The sequence below is a fragment of the Ammospiza caudacuta genome, chromosome 24 (assembly GCF_027887145.1).
Source record: "Ammospiza caudacuta isolate bAmmCau1 chromosome 24, bAmmCau1.pri, whole genome shotgun sequence".
Classification (NCBI taxonomy): domain Eukaryota; kingdom Metazoa; phylum Chordata; class Aves; order Passeriformes; family Passerellidae; genus Ammospiza; species Ammospiza caudacuta.
Genome location: NC_080616.1, coordinates 7,196,723 through 7,214,921, shown reverse-complemented (window position 1 = coordinate 7,214,921; position 18,199 = coordinate 7,196,723). Strand labels below are relative to the sequence as shown.

The 18,199-nt window shown below is 59.7% G+C and overlaps 1 protein-coding gene across 1 annotated transcript in view; it reads right to left on the bottom strand.

Moving 5' to 3' along the window:
- The window catches only part of SCUBE3 (signal peptide, CUB domain and EGF like domain containing 3), a 29,271-nt gene that overhangs the window by 541 nt on the left and 10,531 nt on the right, over window positions 1-18,199 (bottom strand). The window contains exons 4-21 of the mRNA XM_058819382.1: window positions 15,799-15,933; window positions 14,730-14,855; window positions 13,613-13,729; window positions 10,589-10,636; window positions 7,684-7,800; window positions 6,531-6,653; window positions 5,099-5,215; window positions 4,018-4,140; window positions 3,694-3,828; window positions 3,337-3,426; window positions 3,135-3,251; window positions 2,904-3,065; window positions 2,469-2,672; window positions 2,224-2,385; window positions 1,788-1,955; window positions 1,539-1,700; window positions 640-837; window positions 63-215 (exon numbers count right to left, since the gene is read on the bottom strand). Coding sequence (XP_058675365.1) covers window positions 63-215; window positions 640-837; window positions 1,539-1,700; window positions 1,788-1,955; window positions 2,224-2,385; window positions 2,469-2,672; window positions 2,904-3,065; window positions 3,135-3,251; window positions 3,337-3,426; window positions 3,694-3,828; window positions 4,018-4,140; window positions 5,099-5,215; window positions 6,531-6,653; window positions 7,684-7,800; window positions 10,589-10,636; window positions 13,613-13,729; window positions 14,730-14,855; window positions 15,799-15,933 — 2,457 coding nt within the window. The remainder of the gene's footprint in view (window positions 1-62; window positions 216-639; window positions 838-1,538; window positions 1,701-1,787; window positions 1,956-2,223; window positions 2,386-2,468; window positions 2,673-2,903; window positions 3,066-3,134; window positions 3,252-3,336; window positions 3,427-3,693; window positions 3,829-4,017; window positions 4,141-5,098; window positions 5,216-6,530; window positions 6,654-7,683; window positions 7,801-10,588; window positions 10,637-13,612; window positions 13,730-14,729; window positions 14,856-15,798; window positions 15,934-18,199) is intronic.

The window sequence follows — 18,199 nt, the reverse complement described above, 5'->3', positions numbered from 1 at the left end:
TGGGTCCCAAACTGTGGGGGGAGAAGCACCAGGGTGCTGGGATGGCACCTCCCTGTGCTCACCATCGTAGGTGACGTAGGGGATCTGGAAGCCCCGGGCACTGTTGGCTTCGCTGGTTTTGAAGTTGATCCAGAGCTTGCGGGAGCGGGCGGTGAAGGCGATGGGTCGCTCGTAGGTCTGGCAGGTCTCGTAGGTGGTGATGGAGGATGGGGAGGCTGCAGGGAACAGCAAGGGGACACAGGATGCTGCTTGCCCATCAGCAGAGCTACCCCCAGCCTTACTGGGTCAAGGGTGGCATCAGGGATGGGAATTGTCCAGTCTGGGCAAGGCTGAGTCCCCACTAACCCTCATGTTACATACCAGGGATTGTTATTCCTTCCTTGCTCTGGAAAGCACCAGATAGGGCTTTTAACCCCCAAAATGGAGGCTGAGGCCCAGGTGTGCAGCCCAGCCCACGCACATCCCCCTGAGATCCAGCAAGACCCCCAGATGGCAGGGTGATGCTCATCTCCCCACTCACCCTGTCCCCAAAACTCCCCTCCTGCTGCCCGGGGATGCACCTTTGTCCCTCTCTGCCAGACCCGAGCCTTTTCCCGCCCAGCTCCTCCCCTGAGCACCACGGCCTGCTCGGTTACCTACAGTTTTTCCGCATGACCAAGACGTCGCCGCACTCATCCTCGGAGGGGAGGAAGATCTCGGGCACCACGATGAGGATCTTGCGCTTGGGCGGGGGGTTGATGTTCCAGGTGCACTCGATGTTGGCGGGGTAATTCCCCGGGTAGTTGGGGGACTCGATGTAGCCCGTGTACTCCCCCAGCTCCCCTCCACACTGCCGGTCTGCAAGGCAGGGACACCAGTCCAGCTGGGAACCAGGGCACTGGGGAGGAGTGTCCCACTGGGGGGGGTTTGCTGGGCAAGAAGGGCAGTGTGGACCTCTCTCTAGTCCTAAACACATTCATACTCTTAACCCTAGCAACACTCTCCACCCCCATCCTATTTCTTCTTCTATCCAGCAACCTCAAAAACACTCCCAGCACAATTACAAACACAGTCAAAACTTCCTTCCTAATCAGCCTGATCCCAATAGCAATCTATATCCACTCCAGAACACAAAGCATCACCTCCTTCTGGGAATGAAAGTTCATTATAAACTTCAAAATCCCCATCAGCCTAAAAATAGACTTCTACTCCTTTACCTTCTTCCCCATTGCACTATTTGTATCATGATCTATCCTACAATTTGCAACATGACATGTAGCCTCAGACCCCTACACTACAAAATTTTTCACCTATCTACTATTCTTCCTAATCGCTATCCCCATCCTAATCATCGCCAACAACCTATTTGTCCTATTCACTGGCTGAGAAGGAGTCAGAATCATATCCTTCCCACTAATCAGCTGATGACACGGTCGGGCAGAACCCCCCATGCCTGCCTGAAATGACTCCAAACTCTACAGGATTTTAAAATACTTTTGAAGGAGGACCCCACACCTGCCCCCCCCCCCCCCCACTTCTGCTGACCCCAGCTCGCCTACTTTTGCACTGGGACACGGAGGTGGAGCCGTCGAAGTCGGTGGTGGTGTTGCCGGGGCAGGAGATGCAGTAGTTCTGCCGGAAATCGGGCTGGTAGGTGCCCACGGCGCAGCGGATGCAGCGGTGCACGCTCGTGTTGTAGTAGTGCCCAGGGGAGCACTGCACTGGGGGGTCAGGGAGCACAGGGGCCGTGTCAGCGGCTGGCACGGCCGTGCTGGGCGCGCCCGTGCTGGGGACCGGCCCTGCCCTACCTTTGGTGTCGCAGTCCTGGAAGGACAGGGCTCCCTCGTGGCGCGTGGTCAGGCCCCCGCCGCAGGGGAAGCACAGCGCCCGTCCCACCTCGGGCTGGTAGGAGCCACGGGGACACGGCTGGCAGGGCTTGAAGCCATCAGCAGAGTGCTGCCCAGGGGGACACTGACCTGCAGGCAAGGCATCGCTCGGCCCTGGCACCCCACACGCTCCCCTGCCCCATACCCAGATTGTCTTCCCCCTCAGCTGTGGCACCACCAGTACACCCAGAGAAGTGCTGCCCTTCCTGCGGTGCCCTCTAAATAATAAACACCCAAACCAGCAGCTCCTGTGAGCCCTGGGGACGCTCAAGGCTCTCCTGCCTGCTGGCCAATGGCTGAAATTGCAGCCCTGGACACCCCCTGAGCGTGCCCCGAGCCCCGGCTGTGCCCCCCTTACCGGTGCAGCCGGTGATGTTGGTGGCTCCGATGGGTCCGAAGGTGTCGCCGCGGGGACACAGGTCACAGGAGAGCTGCCCCTCCCTCTCCTGGTAGGTGCCGGGCGGGCAGGGCACGCACTGCTCCGTCTGCCCGTGGTAATAGGTTCCCTGCGAGCAGCTGACTGAGAGCCGGGGGGGACGTCGGTGATGCTGCGGGCGCTGCCACCGCCGGGTCCCCTCGTCACCCCGCCTCGCTCCTCCTTACCACACTTGCTGGCCAGGCGCTGCTGGCCCGGCCCGCAGCTCTCCTGCCGCTCCGGGGCCACGCTCAGCTTCCGGGCCACCTCGTACTCCATCCCCGAGAAGCGCAGCAGGAACCGCTCCTGGTTGATGGATTTCTTCAGCGCTTTGATGGCCGACTTCAGCTTCTTCTCCACTCGCTGTCGCAGGCAGTGCAGGTTGCAGCTGGCTGGGTGGTGCAGAGGGGAATGGGGGTGCAGGAGGGATGCAGTAAGAAGGGAGGGGTGCAGAGGGAAGCCCAGAAGCATTAAAACCATCCCCCAAATGCTCAGCTGCAGGTGCTGCCCAGCGTGTGCCAATCCAGTGCAAGATGAGGACTGGTTTATCTCTCCTTGCTGCATGGGGATGGCATCATGTCCCTGCTCCCACCCAGGATGTGTCAGGCCAGTGCTGTGCCCACCTGTGATCTCCTCAGGCTTGATCTCTGCCTCAAACTCCAGCGTGATCCGTGTCACCTCTTTGCTGGGGGAGTTGCGAGCCCGGCGCCCCTTCCCCTTCTTGGACGAGTCGCACTTGAGGTTGACGAAGGTGACCTGGCAGTCAGAGCACGGCGCCGAGCCACCTGCAGGGGGGGACAGGTCAGCACCCCCTCCCTGATGGGCACGGGCACCTCCCCACCCTCACAGCTCACCTTGTGTCCCTGCCCTCCCAGCCTCCTCCTGCTTGCCCTTGCTCCGCGGGTGCAGGTGGCACTTGGCATCCTTGATCTTGAAGGAGGCTTTCTGCTTGACGGGGGCAGCCACAGTCTCTGAAAGAACAGGTGGGTGCTCAGGCAAGCTGGCACGGCCCAGCCAGGCTGCTGGCAGCCGTGGGCACCCCAGGAGCCCCCTTACCGAGGCACTGCTGGCTGCTGTTGGTGGCTCTGTGCTGGCCCTGCCGCAGCACGGGGGTCCCACAGCTCACTGTGTAGCTGCTGTCGGACTCTGGGAGGGAGAAAGGGGAGTTGGCTCTGCCAGGGTGATGCAGGCAGGCTGTGCCATGGGGGGACGATGCCCAGCACCCTGCCATAGGGATCCTGCACCAGGGACCTGGCCCGTGGATCTGCAGCCAACAATGAGCCCTCCTAAACAACAGCATCCCTCCCTCCCTCCTGCACTCTGGCTGTGCAGCCACTCCTCTCCCCTCAGTTTGGGCCATGCAGGGAAATGAGGACACCCTGCTCATGCTGGTGGTAGCACTAGTACCAGTACCTGGCAGGAATCGGGCCTTGGAGGTGCAGGAAAGGGCACAGCTGTCCTTCTTGCCCATCTTGTTGCAGGTGAGGGTGGCCCGTGGTGGCACCGAACCCGGCAGGCACTTCACCAGCTCCAAGGGACAAGCACCAGCTGGTGATGACAATCAGGGATGCCCATGGCTGGCACAGCTCAGAGACCCACGAGGGACCCCAGTGCCCTCCAGCTCATGGGGGATTCACCAGGGAGGAGATGGTGCCAGGGTGTGGCACAGGGACCCCAGCCTGGCATCCCAGAGCCCCCAGCTCCTCCCTGGCCCTGCTGGCTCCTGGCCTGACATACCCACACAGTCCTTCTTGTTCCAGTGCAGCTTGCAGCCAGCAGGACAGGTACACTGGTAGCTGCCAGGAGTGTTGATGCAGCCGAATTTGCAGCCACCCCTGTTGATGCTGCACTCATCGATGTCTATGGGGACAGAGGGAGGGACAGTGGCTGAGGGACAGTGGGGACCCCTCGGCTCTGACACTGAATCATTGCATTTTCTCAGGACTGGGATTCTGGATGGATAAATCCAAGCCCAGCTGGGGCACCTCTGCACCTCAGGGCACTTCCAGCAGTGCCAGCTCCCCCAGCTGTGCCAGCTCCACGGGGATAAGGGACAGCCCAGCTCCCGTGTCCCCAGGGGCCAGGCAGGGTCGGGTGCAGCCCATCCAGGCTGAGCCCAGCCCCAGCCCCTCGTGGCACAGCAGACAGACCCGACACGGAAGCACTTAGAAACGGAACCCGAAAGGCTCAGCCCTGGCCCCTCTCTTCAGCAGGGTCTGAAATGATGCTTCAGGTCAGGGATGGAGCTGTCCCTGTCAGAGCCCTCCCTGCCCAGCTCGCCCTCACTCGGGGCATTGGTAGGAGCCATCAATCCCTTTGCCACCTCGGACAGTGCCAGGGGCTCACGCTGACCGTGTAGCTCAGAAATATCCTGAGGGTCGCTGCCCCAGCCCCGGAGCCCCCGGGCTCCCACCCCGGGCCGCCGGCACCGCTGCCACAACACGCTCGGCAGCCCCTGCGGAGCGCGTTCCAGCCACCTCCCGCTGCCCGCCCCCGCCCTTGGGAGCGATCTGCCTTGTGAAATTTAAATCAAACCCTTTTGATGTTCCACTTCCCACCCCGTCACAGCGCCCTGCCAAAAACGCCGGGGATTTCTCCCTCCCTCTCTCCCGCTGCAGACAAGTCGCAAATTGTTCCTGTCGCTCTGTTTGAAGTTGCAGACACCAGCGAGTCTGGCTGGGAGCCCCATCCCTGCCCGGGGTGTGGAACCGATCGTCCCCACGGGCCCTGGGGTGGGCAGGGTCCCCAGGGGTCCCATGGCAGCCGCACCCGGGGCTGTCCCACCCCTGGGACCCCAGCGGGGTCCAGCTGGCCCTACCTCCGCAGTGGGTGAGCCCATAGAGCGTGTAGCCCTTGTGGCAGAGGCACTGGAAGCTGCCGGGGGTGTTGATGCACAGGTGGTCGCAGGTGCGGTCGAAGGAGCACTCGTCGATGTCTGCAGGAAGGGCAAGGGGAGGAGGTGAGAGCTGGCACGGCAGAGGGGCCGTCCCGGGCTCGGCACTGTCCCCTTCCTGCTCCAACAAGCTGTGATGCTGAGGGACCCTGCCCTGGTACCCTCTAAGGGTCCAGAACCAGATTGCTCTGGGCATTCAGTGCAATTCTGGGCATTCAGGATGCTCTGGATATCCAACACCAGTGTGCTCCAGAGCCCTGGGCTCCCTCTCTGCCCCAAGCTCCTCCTCACCCACGGCACCAGCATCCCCCTGCCACGAGCTCCTGCAGCCCCTCTGCGCCCCAAACGGGCCAAACAGGGCCAGCATCCCCCTGCCATGAGCTCCTGCAGCCCCTCTGCGCCCCAAACGGGCCAAACAGGGCCAGCATCCCCCTGCCATGAGCTCCGGCAGCCCCTCTGCACCCCAAACGGGCCAAACAGGGCCAGCATCCCCCTGCCATGAGCTCCTGCAGCCCCTCTGCACCCCAAACGGGCCAAACAGGGCCAAAATCCTGTCCCTGGCACGGGAGGGCTGCAGGAGCCCCCGGCTGCTGCCCGTGCGGGGCAGGGAGGGACCGGGAGGATGCCAGGGAGGGACCGGGAGGATGCCAGGGAGGGATCAGGAATGCTGCGCGGGCAGGTCCTGCCCCGGGACGGTGCCAGCAATGCCTGCTCGGCCCCGCGGGCACCTCGCTGGGGCAGGGAGGCCCTGGCTGGGAGGTGAACCCAGCCCGGTGGGCTGGAGCATCATTTCATTGGCCTCATTAAGTTAATTGCTGCGCTCACGTCAAACTCCCCGAGCACAGAGCCTGGACGGAGATGAAAGCAGTGGCAGCCCCGGAGCTGCCAGCCCCTCCTTCCTTCCCGGCCCTGTGTTTTCAGGAGGGAACGCTCAGGCTCAGGCACACCTGCCGTGCTGACCTCGGCCATGGGCTGCGGGGGCAGCACTGACCTCCTGGGCTTGTGGGAGATGAGTACAAAGATGTTGGGACAGGGAGAAAAAGGTGGAAGAAGCCGCATGGAGCAGCCAGCTCCATCTGGAGCGAGCAGGAGGCATCTTCTCCCCATTCCTGCCCTCCCAGAACTGGGAACCCTGGCAGCTGCCTGATTGCTGGCTTTAGCTCTGCAAGAGCCCACAAGCCCCCAGCTCTGAGACTGAAGGGCTAAGCCCCAAACCAGAGCCTGAATCCCAAGCACTAATGCCCTGAAGGATGCACGCAGTCCACAGGAAGGGCAGAGGAAGGAGCAGCACTGCTGCTGCAGCCATGGGAGTGCAGGGAGGGGCAGGGCAGGGCCCTGGGCACTCAGTGCCCCTCACCTTGGCAGTTCCTCTCGTTTATGAGCAGCTTGTAGCCCTTCTTGCAGCTGCACTCGAAGCTGCCCACGGTGTTCCTGCAGATGTGGTCACAGCCGCCGTTGTTGAGCCGGCACTCGTCGATGTCTGGTGCGGACAAGGGACACCCAAGGGTCACACCCTGGCTGGGATGCTTGGCCAGGAGAGCCCAGGGCTCCCCTCTGGATGCTGTCCCACCACGAGGGACAATGGAGGGAGCCCTTTGGGCTCTGATGGTCAGCAGGAGAACGTGGCTGGTGTGGTTTGTTTCCCATTAATCACAAAATTTACTGTTAGCAAACAACGTGTGAGATGGAAGGGGACCAGGAGGAGGCAGCAGCCTGCCCTGTCCCTCCACCCCCCGTGCTGGGGCAGCAGCTCTGCCTCTCTGGGGCTGAGGGTTTCTTTTTATGACTGTGAGGGAGCAAGCTGTAAACCTGCCTGCAGCCCTAATAAAACCCCAGACACAGGGACGTGGCTCTGGGTTATTGCTGGGAACTGCAGAACTGGAGAGGGGTGGGTGCTCTGATAAAATACCAGGGACAAGGGGTTCTGGAAGCAGTCAGCAGGTAGACAGGCAGCCAGCAGTGGGACAGGCTTTCCTTTCAGCTGGGGTCAAGTTCTGAGAGCTGCCGAAAGACACAATGCAGGCACTGGCCAGCCCTGAGGGGGGACAGTTTGGGGTGCAGGGAAAGCAGGGACCTGGTGCTCAGACCTGGCTGGGCAGCGCCCCAGGAGGGACCTGTGCATCTCACACCCCCAGAGCAGGTCTGCATTCCCTGCACGCCCAGCCCTTCCCCTGGGGCAGCTCAGGCACTGGGGTGTGGTGAGATGGGACAGGACCCTCCAGCCCCACAAGGGCTGCCTCAAACTTGACCTGACCCCCTTTTCCTCCTCCCCACAGGCTTCCCAGGGCCGTGGGGCCAAGCATGGTGTCTGCAGCAAGGCATCCCAGTCCCCATGCAGGGGGTGATCCCTGTCCCCACCCCATGGATGCAAACACCAAGCCGGTGAGCACTGGGGGCCATGTGGAGCTGAGCTAAATCTGAGCCTTTTCTGGGGGCACTGAGGACACAACGGGGACCTGGGGCACCCAGGGGTGAGCAGCGAGCCCCCAGCCCCCCTCACACCCACCTACCTTTGCAGGTCTTCCTGTCAGGCTGGAGCATGAAGCCCATGGGGCAGCTGCAGTGGACGCCGGTGGCCGCGTCGTGGCACTTGCTGTCACAGCCCCCGTTGTTCACAGCACACGTCTCTGCACGGCAAGGGGACACAAAGGCTGGGGTGAGGGACCCCTCAAAAGGCTCAAAAGGCACCCAGATGTCCCCCATGGCACGGCCTGGGAGGGGCAGCGGGTACAAAGCTCCCTCAGAGCCCGTGGAAAGCTCCCTTGGCTCTCACACAACACCAGCGAGGCCACAGGGGCGTGAAATGCTGAACACATGGGGCTGGTGTGCCCCACAGACAGGCAGGGCCTCCTGGGGGCCACCTCGGGCAGCTCCACAGAGGGGGAGCTCAATTTCCCAAACTGGGGAATTCAAAGGCACAGCGCTTGTGCCAAAGCAGCCAGACACGGGTCCTACCAGGCTGCAGCTCCCAGGGTGTGGGTGCACAGCCCCAGTGCCACACTGGGGTGGCAGGGGGGTCCTGTCCCCCTCACTGCCACCAAGGTACCAAGCCACAAAGCCAGGGGTGACCCTGTGCTGTCAGCCCCTGACCGTTACCCACTGCTCAGCCACTGAGATGTGTCTCAGGCTAATTTGGGAGACGCATCGTGTAATTAAAACACACACTCAGAGGCAGGCAGCATCAGTGGAAAAAAAAATCCAATTGAAAAAAAAAAAAAAAGCTAATTATTTCAGTATTATCAAAGTCAGCTGTTGCTGGTAGGACTAGAAGGGACACTAATTTAAATGAAGCATTTTCAGCTTGACAGCTTCCCTGTGAGATCAATCCTCAATTTCAACCCTAACCACCAGAACAATGGTTTGAAGTGCATTAAGTTGTTCACAAAGGATAATAAAATACTCCTTTCAGAAGGCTGGTTGCTTGGATAAATGAGGCATTTGGGCTTCAAGGAACCCAAGATGAAAATGCCTTGAAGAAATTCCTTGGAAAGAGCAAATCCCAGGTTCTCCTGCTCTTTGCAAGCACCACATGGGGTAGGAATGACTGAACCATCCAACCATTTGCCGCGGGGCCCGGGAGCTGGGATCGCTCTGTGCTCGTCTTGCCACTGCTATTTTTATGATGTCCCATAATAAGAGAACAAAAGGGACCATTTTATGAAATTAATCGCCAGCACAATTACAAAACCTAACGGCAGGGGAAGGATTTCTGCAGATATTGTTCCTCCAGCCAGGTCCTCGCGCTGCCCGGCCGTGCCAGGGGACAGGGACACGGGGCGGGGGACACCGTGCCCAAGGGAAGGGAAACTTTCTGAAAGGGAATCGTTTGTTCAACGCCAGCCTTTGTTCCAGCAGCTGATGCAGGGGCAGCCCGGGGAGGATCGATTTAACAGGGTCAGCGCTGAGATGAGGGGATTGGTTTGGCTCAGGTGCTGCTGCCAGCGGGATGGAGCTGGAGGAGCAGCTGCAGCAGGGAGGATGGGGCTCTCCAGAGAGAGAATGTGGTGCCCTGGGCACAGCCACTGTGCTCACAGCCTCCTCCAGCACTGTGAACCCCTCCTGGCTGCTTTGCACCTTTGGGAATTTCGCCTGAGGTTAAAGCCGGTCCCACTCACCATCCCAGGGTGGGTGCCCAGGGTGGGCATTGGGTGTGAGCTCGGTTAGCACAGCCAGAGCACCACTGCAAGAAAGGGGAAACCCTGTTGTGGGTTGGCAGAAAGCTTGGAGGGGGCTGCTGGGGTACCTGTGGGGCACAGGAGGTTGGTGGCACAGGGCTGGGCTCTGGATTGCCCCGGGGAGCAGCAATTGTTCGGCGGAGCTGGCAGCCCAGGGTGACTCACCAGCCACCCAGGGCTTTGGTGAGGCCTCCATCGCTCAGGCAGGGACAGGACAAAGCTCCACACACACACACACATACAAACACACACTCAGACTCTTTTCCACCCTCCTTACAGCCCAGCTCTGCCTCACTGCTGTGCCATGGCACCCCTTGCCCCGCTCAGCACCTCAATGCTGGTGACACTCTGGCCTCACCTCCACCTTCTGAGAAGTGACAATCTCAGCAGGATGTGAGCCCACGAGCCAGAGGGGATAATTCCATGATAATAGGGCGCATTACAGCTGGGCTGGCTGGAGCGTGGTGATGACGCAGATCTGGGGTCCCCCCTTCACCCACCCCTGTGTGAAAGGCTCTGCAGAGCCCCCCAAAAGCTGCAGTCTGCGCTCCCTGTGCTGGGTGTGCCAGGAGTTTTCCTGCACCCAGCACATCCAAGAACAAGATTCCCCACCACAAACAAGTTGCTGCACCTTCTGCCTCAGTTTCCTGGGTGGCAGATCAGAGGCATCACCTTACCTTTGTGAAGGGCTTGGAGACCCCACGGGGATGCAAAGAAATCCCTGGGGAGGTGCCCAGCCCTGCAAATGGCCATTGCAGCCCTGCCATTGCATCTCTCTGGGCTGAGAGCCACTGTGCATGGCGAGGCCAAGCCCTGGGACACCCTGGAGGTCCCACAGGGGACCATCCTCGAGTGGGTGGGCTCTAGGAAGGGGTAACTGGGAGCGCACAGCACAGAGATGGGCACAAGCATCCCCCTCCCCACCAGGCAGCTCCTCCTGGGTGTGGGGTAACGCTGCCACAGCCACAGCACAGCAGATTGTCACCCTGGAACAGGCTGGATCTACCAAAGCAGCGTGAGAGCCCCATCTCATGCAAGCACAGCAGGGGAGGGGTCCCTGCCCTGTCCCCCAGCCCTGGGCTGGCCTGGCACTGGGGTTTGGAAGCAGCAGCAGCGGGGCAGGGTTAGTGAGACATGCGGTCAGGCAGCAGCTCAGCCCCCAGCCCCGCCATGGTCTCCAGAGGAGAGACCGTCCACGGTTAGACCCCTTGGTAGAGATAGAGAGAACAAAAATATTTACCATTAGAAAACGTCTCAAGGATAACGTGTTGCTGGAAGTGTCTCTCCCCTGTTTAACATTATAAAAAAGTGATTTAGAAACAGTGTCCAGCAGGGAACTCGGTTGGTGTCACACATCAATGGGTTCAACTCTGCTGCATTTCCAGCCTGGTGGAAACTGTCCCTGTTTCCCTTTGGGCTTCTTCTCTCCCACCTCCCAAGCATTCGAGGTCCCTCAGGCTCTCCAAACCCCCTCCAGCTGTGCTGGGCTGGTTGGAGCCCCATGCGAGCGGGAGAAGCGCGTTGTGAGCAGCGTTAGTGCAGCCTGTTAGTGTGGGGAGCCGGGTCCTGGCCGGGAACAGAACCAGAACCACAACCAGAACCAGAACCAGCCCGAGGTCATCCCCGAGCAGAGCACGCAGACACACGGGCATTGGGAAGGCAACCACATCCCCCTGTGCCACTTGCACCCTGCGGATTCAGCAGCCAAGCCAGCAGTGAGCCCAAACCTTGGCTGTGTTTGAGCCTCTCAGCCTCCCCTGTGGGTCAGAGCACCCCAGAGCTCCCAGCACTGCCAGCCCCCCAAACTGGGGAGCACTGCAAGCTGCCTCGGTGTGGGTCAGGAAATCAGCCATAAAACCTCAGCTGGGTTTAGTTTCCTTCCCCATCTAACTGTATTTCTTCCCTTTCCACCCCTTCCCACTCCACCACAAGCAGGGGGCCAGCAATAGCCCTGCTGCACCCCAAATATGGGTGGGAGGGAGCGGCAGTGATGCCCTGGCTAATAAATCTTCCTGGAAAGCCAAAATCTGCATCAACTGTGACAGCTGTTTTTGCATCTCCCCGCGGGCACTGCACCCTTGGCTGCTGGAGGGCTGCTTTATGAGCTTTTTTAATTCCTTTTTTTTTTTTTTTTAAAGGCTGCTTTTGGAGCATAAATATAAATATTTAAGGTCATTGGCTTCCCCTCCCGGCTCCCCCTCCCCCTCGTGCCTGCAGACATGTTGGGAGCCATTAGTGATGGCCCCTGTGCTTAGAGGCATGTTCCTCATTATCTGCATTTTTAAAAGCAGCAATAAAAAGCAGAAAAATGAAAAACACCGGCCGTGGCCTAATGAAACTGTCACTCAGAGGGGCTGATCGTGCTTCCTGCCTCGTGGTGTGATCTGAAGGGAACCTGGACCAGGGGCCTGTCCCGGCAGCCCATCAAACACACCGCGTTCAATTTCAAAGCCCGTGGCCCGGGGAACGACTTTGCGTTTCCCCTCGCTGGAAACTTTATTCCCCTTGAAATGATGAAATATTCTGGAGGAAATGGGGAAGGGGCGGTGAAGGGGGGCAGCGTGGATAGGGGAGGGCTGTTTGCTGTGCCCCAGCCATAAAACGAGAATGGGTGGGTATAAATATCCGAGCAGGTACCTCGGCTGTAAATCTGCTGGCAGGGCATCCCTGCAGGGCAGCTGGAGGAGCACAAGCCCTTGGTGTTCCCACGGTGGGGCTGGGGATCAGGAATGCCCCAGGCAGTGCAGGAGCTGGGCAGGCCCCTTCCTGTGAGAGGGGACTGCAGAGCCCAAAGGCATGAGACAGGCGTGGGGTGCTGGTGGGCTTTGGGCTGGTGCTGCTCCTAAAATCCTCTAGTGCAGTGTTTGATCTCCCCTGGAAAGGTGGACAAGGGGAGAGCTCACAGGGATGCTGGCTGTGGTGGGAGATGCCTCCCCAGCACAGGGACAAAGAGGGACACTTTGGCCAAGGACGAGAGGATGGGTGATTTTGGAAACCCCCAAATCCCACCCTCACGCCTGTAGCACCCAGGGTCTGAGCGCAGAGACCACCCTTCCCCAGCAAACAGACTGCTCTGATGCATCCCCCAAACCACGAGGTGCTTTGGAGAGCTGCTCTCTCTCACCCCCACACCCAGCAGGTCCAGGGGCACCCTTGGTCCCAGACATGCCCGAGCCAGACGCCGCACACAGAGCCCCTCATCCAGGGGGAACCCCCCAGCGGGCACCCCCAGGGTCCTGAGCTCCCCACCCAGGCACAGCAACAACCCCCGGGAGGCTCCTCAGAGTGGGGACAGGACGCAGTGGCTGTGGGGACAAACACGAGGACGGCGGGGACCAGGGGCTGTGAGCGCTGCCAGCAGCCAGGAGGGGTTGGGACCCACCCTGGGGGACAGCGGTGACATTAAAGCAGCAGCGAGCTGATGGGGAGCAGGGCTTTGCTGGGGGCTCAGCCCCAAACACCCCTGGAGCTGGCAGGGAGAGCCAGGGGCTCAGGGGGGATCCTGTGCCCCGAGGACGGAGCCGTCTGCGGAAAGCACGAAGGGTTTTCTGTTCGGGCACAGCAGGGACACAGGCAGCCAAAACCTCTCTTGCTTCCAGTTCCTTTTTCTTTTTCATTTTGCAGTAAGAACTCAAATGTCTCAAGCAATTGTGGACTTAATCACTCCCCAAATATAACATTTTTTAAATCAAAGCAGCTGTTAAACAGCACAAGCATATGAAACCAGTAAAACTTCTATCTCTGCTTGATGTTTTACAATTTGAAAACACACACAGGAAAAGGACAATTCTGGGGGTGGTTGAGTTGTCAGGTTGTTGGGGTTTTGGTTTTGTATATTTTTTTTTTTTTTGCAAGACAATTGCTCCTGAGCCAAGGCCCCACAACACCAAGTTGGAACAGATTGCCATGGGCAAACCTGCCCCCTCCACATGCCTGCTCAGAAGCTGCCAGGGACAGCGACAGCAACAATTCCCAGCACGAGGACACCCTCACTGCTCTCTCTTCAGCAGCACAGAAGCACAGCTATGTGCCCCCAGGTGTCCCCTCAAGCACCACCAAGATCACTTCTGCTCCCTGTGGCTGTGCACACACATCCCAGGTGCTGCAGCATCCCTCACACACAGAGCTGAGCATCCCCGGTCTCAGCAAAAGGAAAACGCCCAATGCCTGGGGAAAACCTTCACCAGGCCAAGGACAAATCCCCCAGGGAGGAAGAGGAGCCACCCCACAGCCCAACCCCTGTGTGGGTGATGCCCTGACCTACCTATGCACGTCACCCCGTCCGAGTGCAGCAGGAATTTGACGTGGCAGCCGCACTTGGGGCCCTGGTCGGTGTCATCACAGGTGTGCTGGCAGCCCCCGTTGCCGTAGTTGCAGGTCACTGTGGGAGCAAAGCACCAGTGTCACCACGGCCCACGATCCTCTTCCTTGTCACCACGGCCCCCGATCCTCTTCCTTGTCATCACAGCCCCAGCTCCTCTTCCCTGCCTACCATCCACATGTAGCACATAAAGCTGGCTTGGAAACACCTCATCCATATCCTCAGAGACTCCCCTCCCTCCTTCCCTTCCTTCCTCCCTCCTTCCCTCACAGATAATTCCTAAAGCCCTTCACTTTCCCTGTGGGATTTAGGCACATCCAGGCTGTTATGTGGTTTCTTATATCTTCCCTCTGCATACCTGCTAAATGCCACTAGTGGAGTCCAAGCAGAGGGGACTGGTGGTCTGGTGGACCCTGACCCTGAATCCAGTGCTGCAGGGGAGGGATGGAACTTTCCTGAGCTTTGGAATGACACAGGAGCTTTTGGGAACCCCTGCCAGCCCTCCCCAGGGGGCAAGGTGTGCTGTTCATTTCGTTTAGGATTAAGCCTTCATTTCATCAGAGATTTTACACATTTGCCGCACGCAGCAAATGAGAAACAAAATAAAAATAATTGCATAAACACACACATATCTATTTAATAACCCTGGCACTGCCAGTGGGATGCTGGCAGGAGATCAGACAGGCTGAGAGCACCACAAGCCCCAGGGAGAGGATTCCTGCGCTCCTCACATGCCAACTGCGCTCTCCTTGTTCACCTCCCCTTTGGAAAGTGAAACACTGGGACAAGAACAGGGGATGCTGAGCCTCTGGGACCCCCCTGAACTGCCCTTTCAGCCTGGTCGTGTAAGGACACAACATCCCAGAGAAAAGGGGGCTGCCAGAAGCATTGTCTGTAAGGGCAACAGAGGCAGAGCTGAGCGTGCTGAGCCTCAGGCTCAATGAACCAACAGCTACCAGGGGTCAGGGCTTTGCTGCAGGGGCAGGAGGTGTGTGTGCCATGGGCACAGGGTTGGGGGGTCCCTGGGAGGGTGAACCCCCAGCCCTGGGGTGCTCCTTACGTTTGCAGTCCCGCTGGTTCTTGGTGAGCTCGAAGCCGGGGCGGCACTCGCAGGCGATGCCCCCTTTGGGGGTCTCCCGGCAGATGTGGGCACAGCCATGGTTCTTGTTCATGCAGTTCATGCCTTCTAAAAGAGAAAAGGAGGCAGAGAAATGCTCCAAAAGCTGCTGGCACTGGGCAGCAGTGGCAGGGGGACATGTGAGGTGGGATGGGATAGGGAGTTGATGGCAATGAGGGGAAACCTTGTGGGGACAGGATAACCCTGGCCAGCTCCTGGCACAGAGCTGCTTGGGAAGGTGGACAAAACCACCTGGAAGCCTTCAGCCTTTGATTCCCTCCCACCTTGGGTGAGACCCTGCTCCCACATCTCTCGGTGGCTTTAAACCCCACGGAGCTCCAGACCCAGCACCTGCACCCCTGTGCCCAGCAGGGCCCACCAGTGTGGCACCAGCAGGAAGGAGCAGCCAGCTCATCCTCCTGCACACACAGGGGATGGGGACACAGGAGATGCCACTGCAGCTGCTCAGCTGTCCTGGGCAGGGTGGGATTCCTGGGGAGTGACCAACACAGCTGGGAAGGGGGAAGGAGGAAAGCAAAAACACTCAGCTGGCTTTGCCAAGCAGCAGAGATAAAAATCAGCAGAGACGCAAAAATCTCTCATTTCCTCCTATTTTGGCTAAGAGGTTGCTCCAGATGGCAACAATTTAGAGTTAATACTGAGAGGAAGGGCTCGGTGCTGTGCAAGAACTGGCAGGGGAAGATGTGTCCCAAGGTGGTGTGACGATTTCCAGGTCCTTCTATTTATCAGCAAATTCCTCTGGGCATGGGATTAATGTCCCCAGCTCAGTATTGCTGTGCCTGGACAAGGGACCTGTGAGGGTTTTGCTGCAGGACATTTATCACCTCTCCCAACATTCCTACCACAGATTCACTTTCAAATCTGCCACACCAAGAACCCAGCAGCAGCACCTAAACCCAGGCAGGAGTGGCCAGAGGTGACAGAGGACAGACCTGCCTGATCAAGGCAGGGGTGGAGGGTGGCCCAGGGCGTGGCAGGGCTGAGCACTGACCTTCAGGGCGCTGGATGCAGGTGTGCTGGTTGTCACTGAGGAAGAAGCCCTCCCTGCAGAAGCACTCGTAGCTGCCCATCATGTTGACACAGGTCTGCTGGCAGCCGCCGTTGCCCTCCGAGCACTCGTCCAGGTCTGCAGAGGGAAGGGGGCAGGGGGTGAGCACAGCTCCCTGGCTCACCAAGGGCATGGGCACCGGGTGGCACAGCTCCCTGGCTCACCAAGGGCATGGGCACCGGGTGGCACAGCTCCCTGGCACACCAAGGGCATGGGCACAGGGTGGCACAGATCTGCTGGGCAGCTCCTGCTTCCCCCCAGCTGGACAGGGCGGGGGATGAAGGCAAAGCACAGCAGGAGTGGCTGCAGGGATCTTACAGCTTCCCTGAGTGGTGGCCTCATTTTACCAAAGGGAACACCAGACCACAGAGAAAGGGGTTTCCCTTGTCCCAGAAATCCCAGAGCACCCAGGATGCTCCTCCAGGATTCTGGCTGCAGCCAGCCCCTGCTCCCAGCCCCTCAGAGCCTGCTGCCAGCTGGGGATGCCTGCACTTCATTAGGAGGAGCTGGGAAACCTTAGCCCAGAGCAGGGATAATTACTTGTAAGGAGACTCACATCCCCTGCTCTGCCCTCACACCTGGTTTGGTTTAACAAGCCGAGGCTGCGAGGGGCTGGGACGTGGCCCCGTGGCAGCAGCAATGCCCTTGCCCCGGGCTGCTCCTGCAAAACCTGCATTTAATGAACAGTAACTGCCCATTGCTCTCTCCAGAGGCTTTCTGGGGACAGTGGTGCAAGCTGAACTCACCAGTGCCCTGAGGTGCCAGACCAACCGGGATGCCAGGCTTGGCAAAGATAAATCTTGCCGTGGCCACCCCTTGCCCCCTCTGCCCGCGGGGCTGGGTGATGGTGTCGGGCTGGGAGCGAGGGGCCCCGTGCCAAAGAAAACCTCCTGTGAACCCGAGCGTGGCACAGCCAGGGCTGAGGGGAAAGCTGAGCCCACTGGAACCATGGCTGAGCCCACGGCACGCACCGGGGGCTGCCAGCAAAGCCCCCTCCCCAAACAGCACAGCACACCCAAACCCCCTGCTGTTGGGCTAAACAGATGGACAGATGGATGCCTGAGCAGTGCGGGTGCCTCACACTGTGCCCCAGCCCCGGGCAAGCCCCGAGGGTTCACTCAGAATTACCAAAGCAGGGCTGCAGCTCTAGCTGGAAGGGGCAGCAGAGCCCAGGAGCACCCCACAAAGTTGCTGCCTTGGAAAGGAGGGGTTGAAAACACCCCCTGACCCACAGGGCAGCGAGGGCCGACACCTGGGCTGCAGCCAGGCATACAGGGACATCCTCTGCATGGCGGGGAGCTCATGGCTTCCCCCAGTGCTCATCCCAGCCAAGCTATGGCCTGCCGATGCCAATAACCCTCCTCAAATCCCCCTGCTTAGAACAAGGGCTTAATGTCTTGCAACTCCTCCTTCCAGCTCTGCTCAAAAATGAGGAGGCAGCCGTTCAAACCCGATGGCTGAAATGAGACTCCACTTCCCTAATACCTGTTTTATTAAAGGCAACAGAGATGGGCAGGAGCCAGCAGGGCCTGTGTCAGGACGGGGGCTTGAATTCCTGTCCTGGTTCAAAAGGTCGCCCAGGATGGGCAATGGAGGGGCCTGTGGACTCTGGTGGGCACATACCCTGACCCCTCTCCAGCTCAGCTCCTGCCCATGGCACTGGCAAAGCCTGGGCACAACACACTGCTTTGCTCTGCTTCTCTTTCTTTTGACTAAAAGGGGATGCAGGCAGGTTGGGCAAAGCCGGTCGGGGTCAGAGAGGAGATGCTGGGATGAGCTAAGGAAGGGCTCAAGGTGGGAGCCAGCACGCTCCCCCCAGATCCCCGCCCGGCCGGCTGCTCCCCAGCCATCCCCATCCCCTCCCACCCAACTCTGTAAACACATGACGTCCAGCTTTCCTTTCTTCTTCCCGGGCTCATCCTCCCCCGGGAGAGGAAGGCAGAGCCAGCCGCCCGCCCGCGCCTCCTCCCAGCTGTGTAAATCTCCCCCGTCCCCGAGGAGGCTGCAAAGATCCCGGTGATGGCGCTTAATGCAAAGCGTATGTGTCCATAATCCCTTCCCCCTCCTCCTCCCCCCAGTGATGAGCTCATTAATGACCCCTCTGCAGACACTAATTGGAAAATAGCGTGAGCAGCCGGCAGCGGGGAGGCGGTGCCCGGAGCCCCGGAGCCCCGGAGCCCGCACCGCGGGAGGAAGCGGGGCCGGGCGCGGGCAGCCCGGTGGGCCCCGGGGCTCTGCCGGGAGCTTTGGCCCGGCCGCGGCCGGATGGAGCTCGGGGCGGTGGGAAGCGGCGGGGAGGATGCGCGGCCGCTCCGTAGGCAGATGCCGGGTTTGTCTTGGCCCG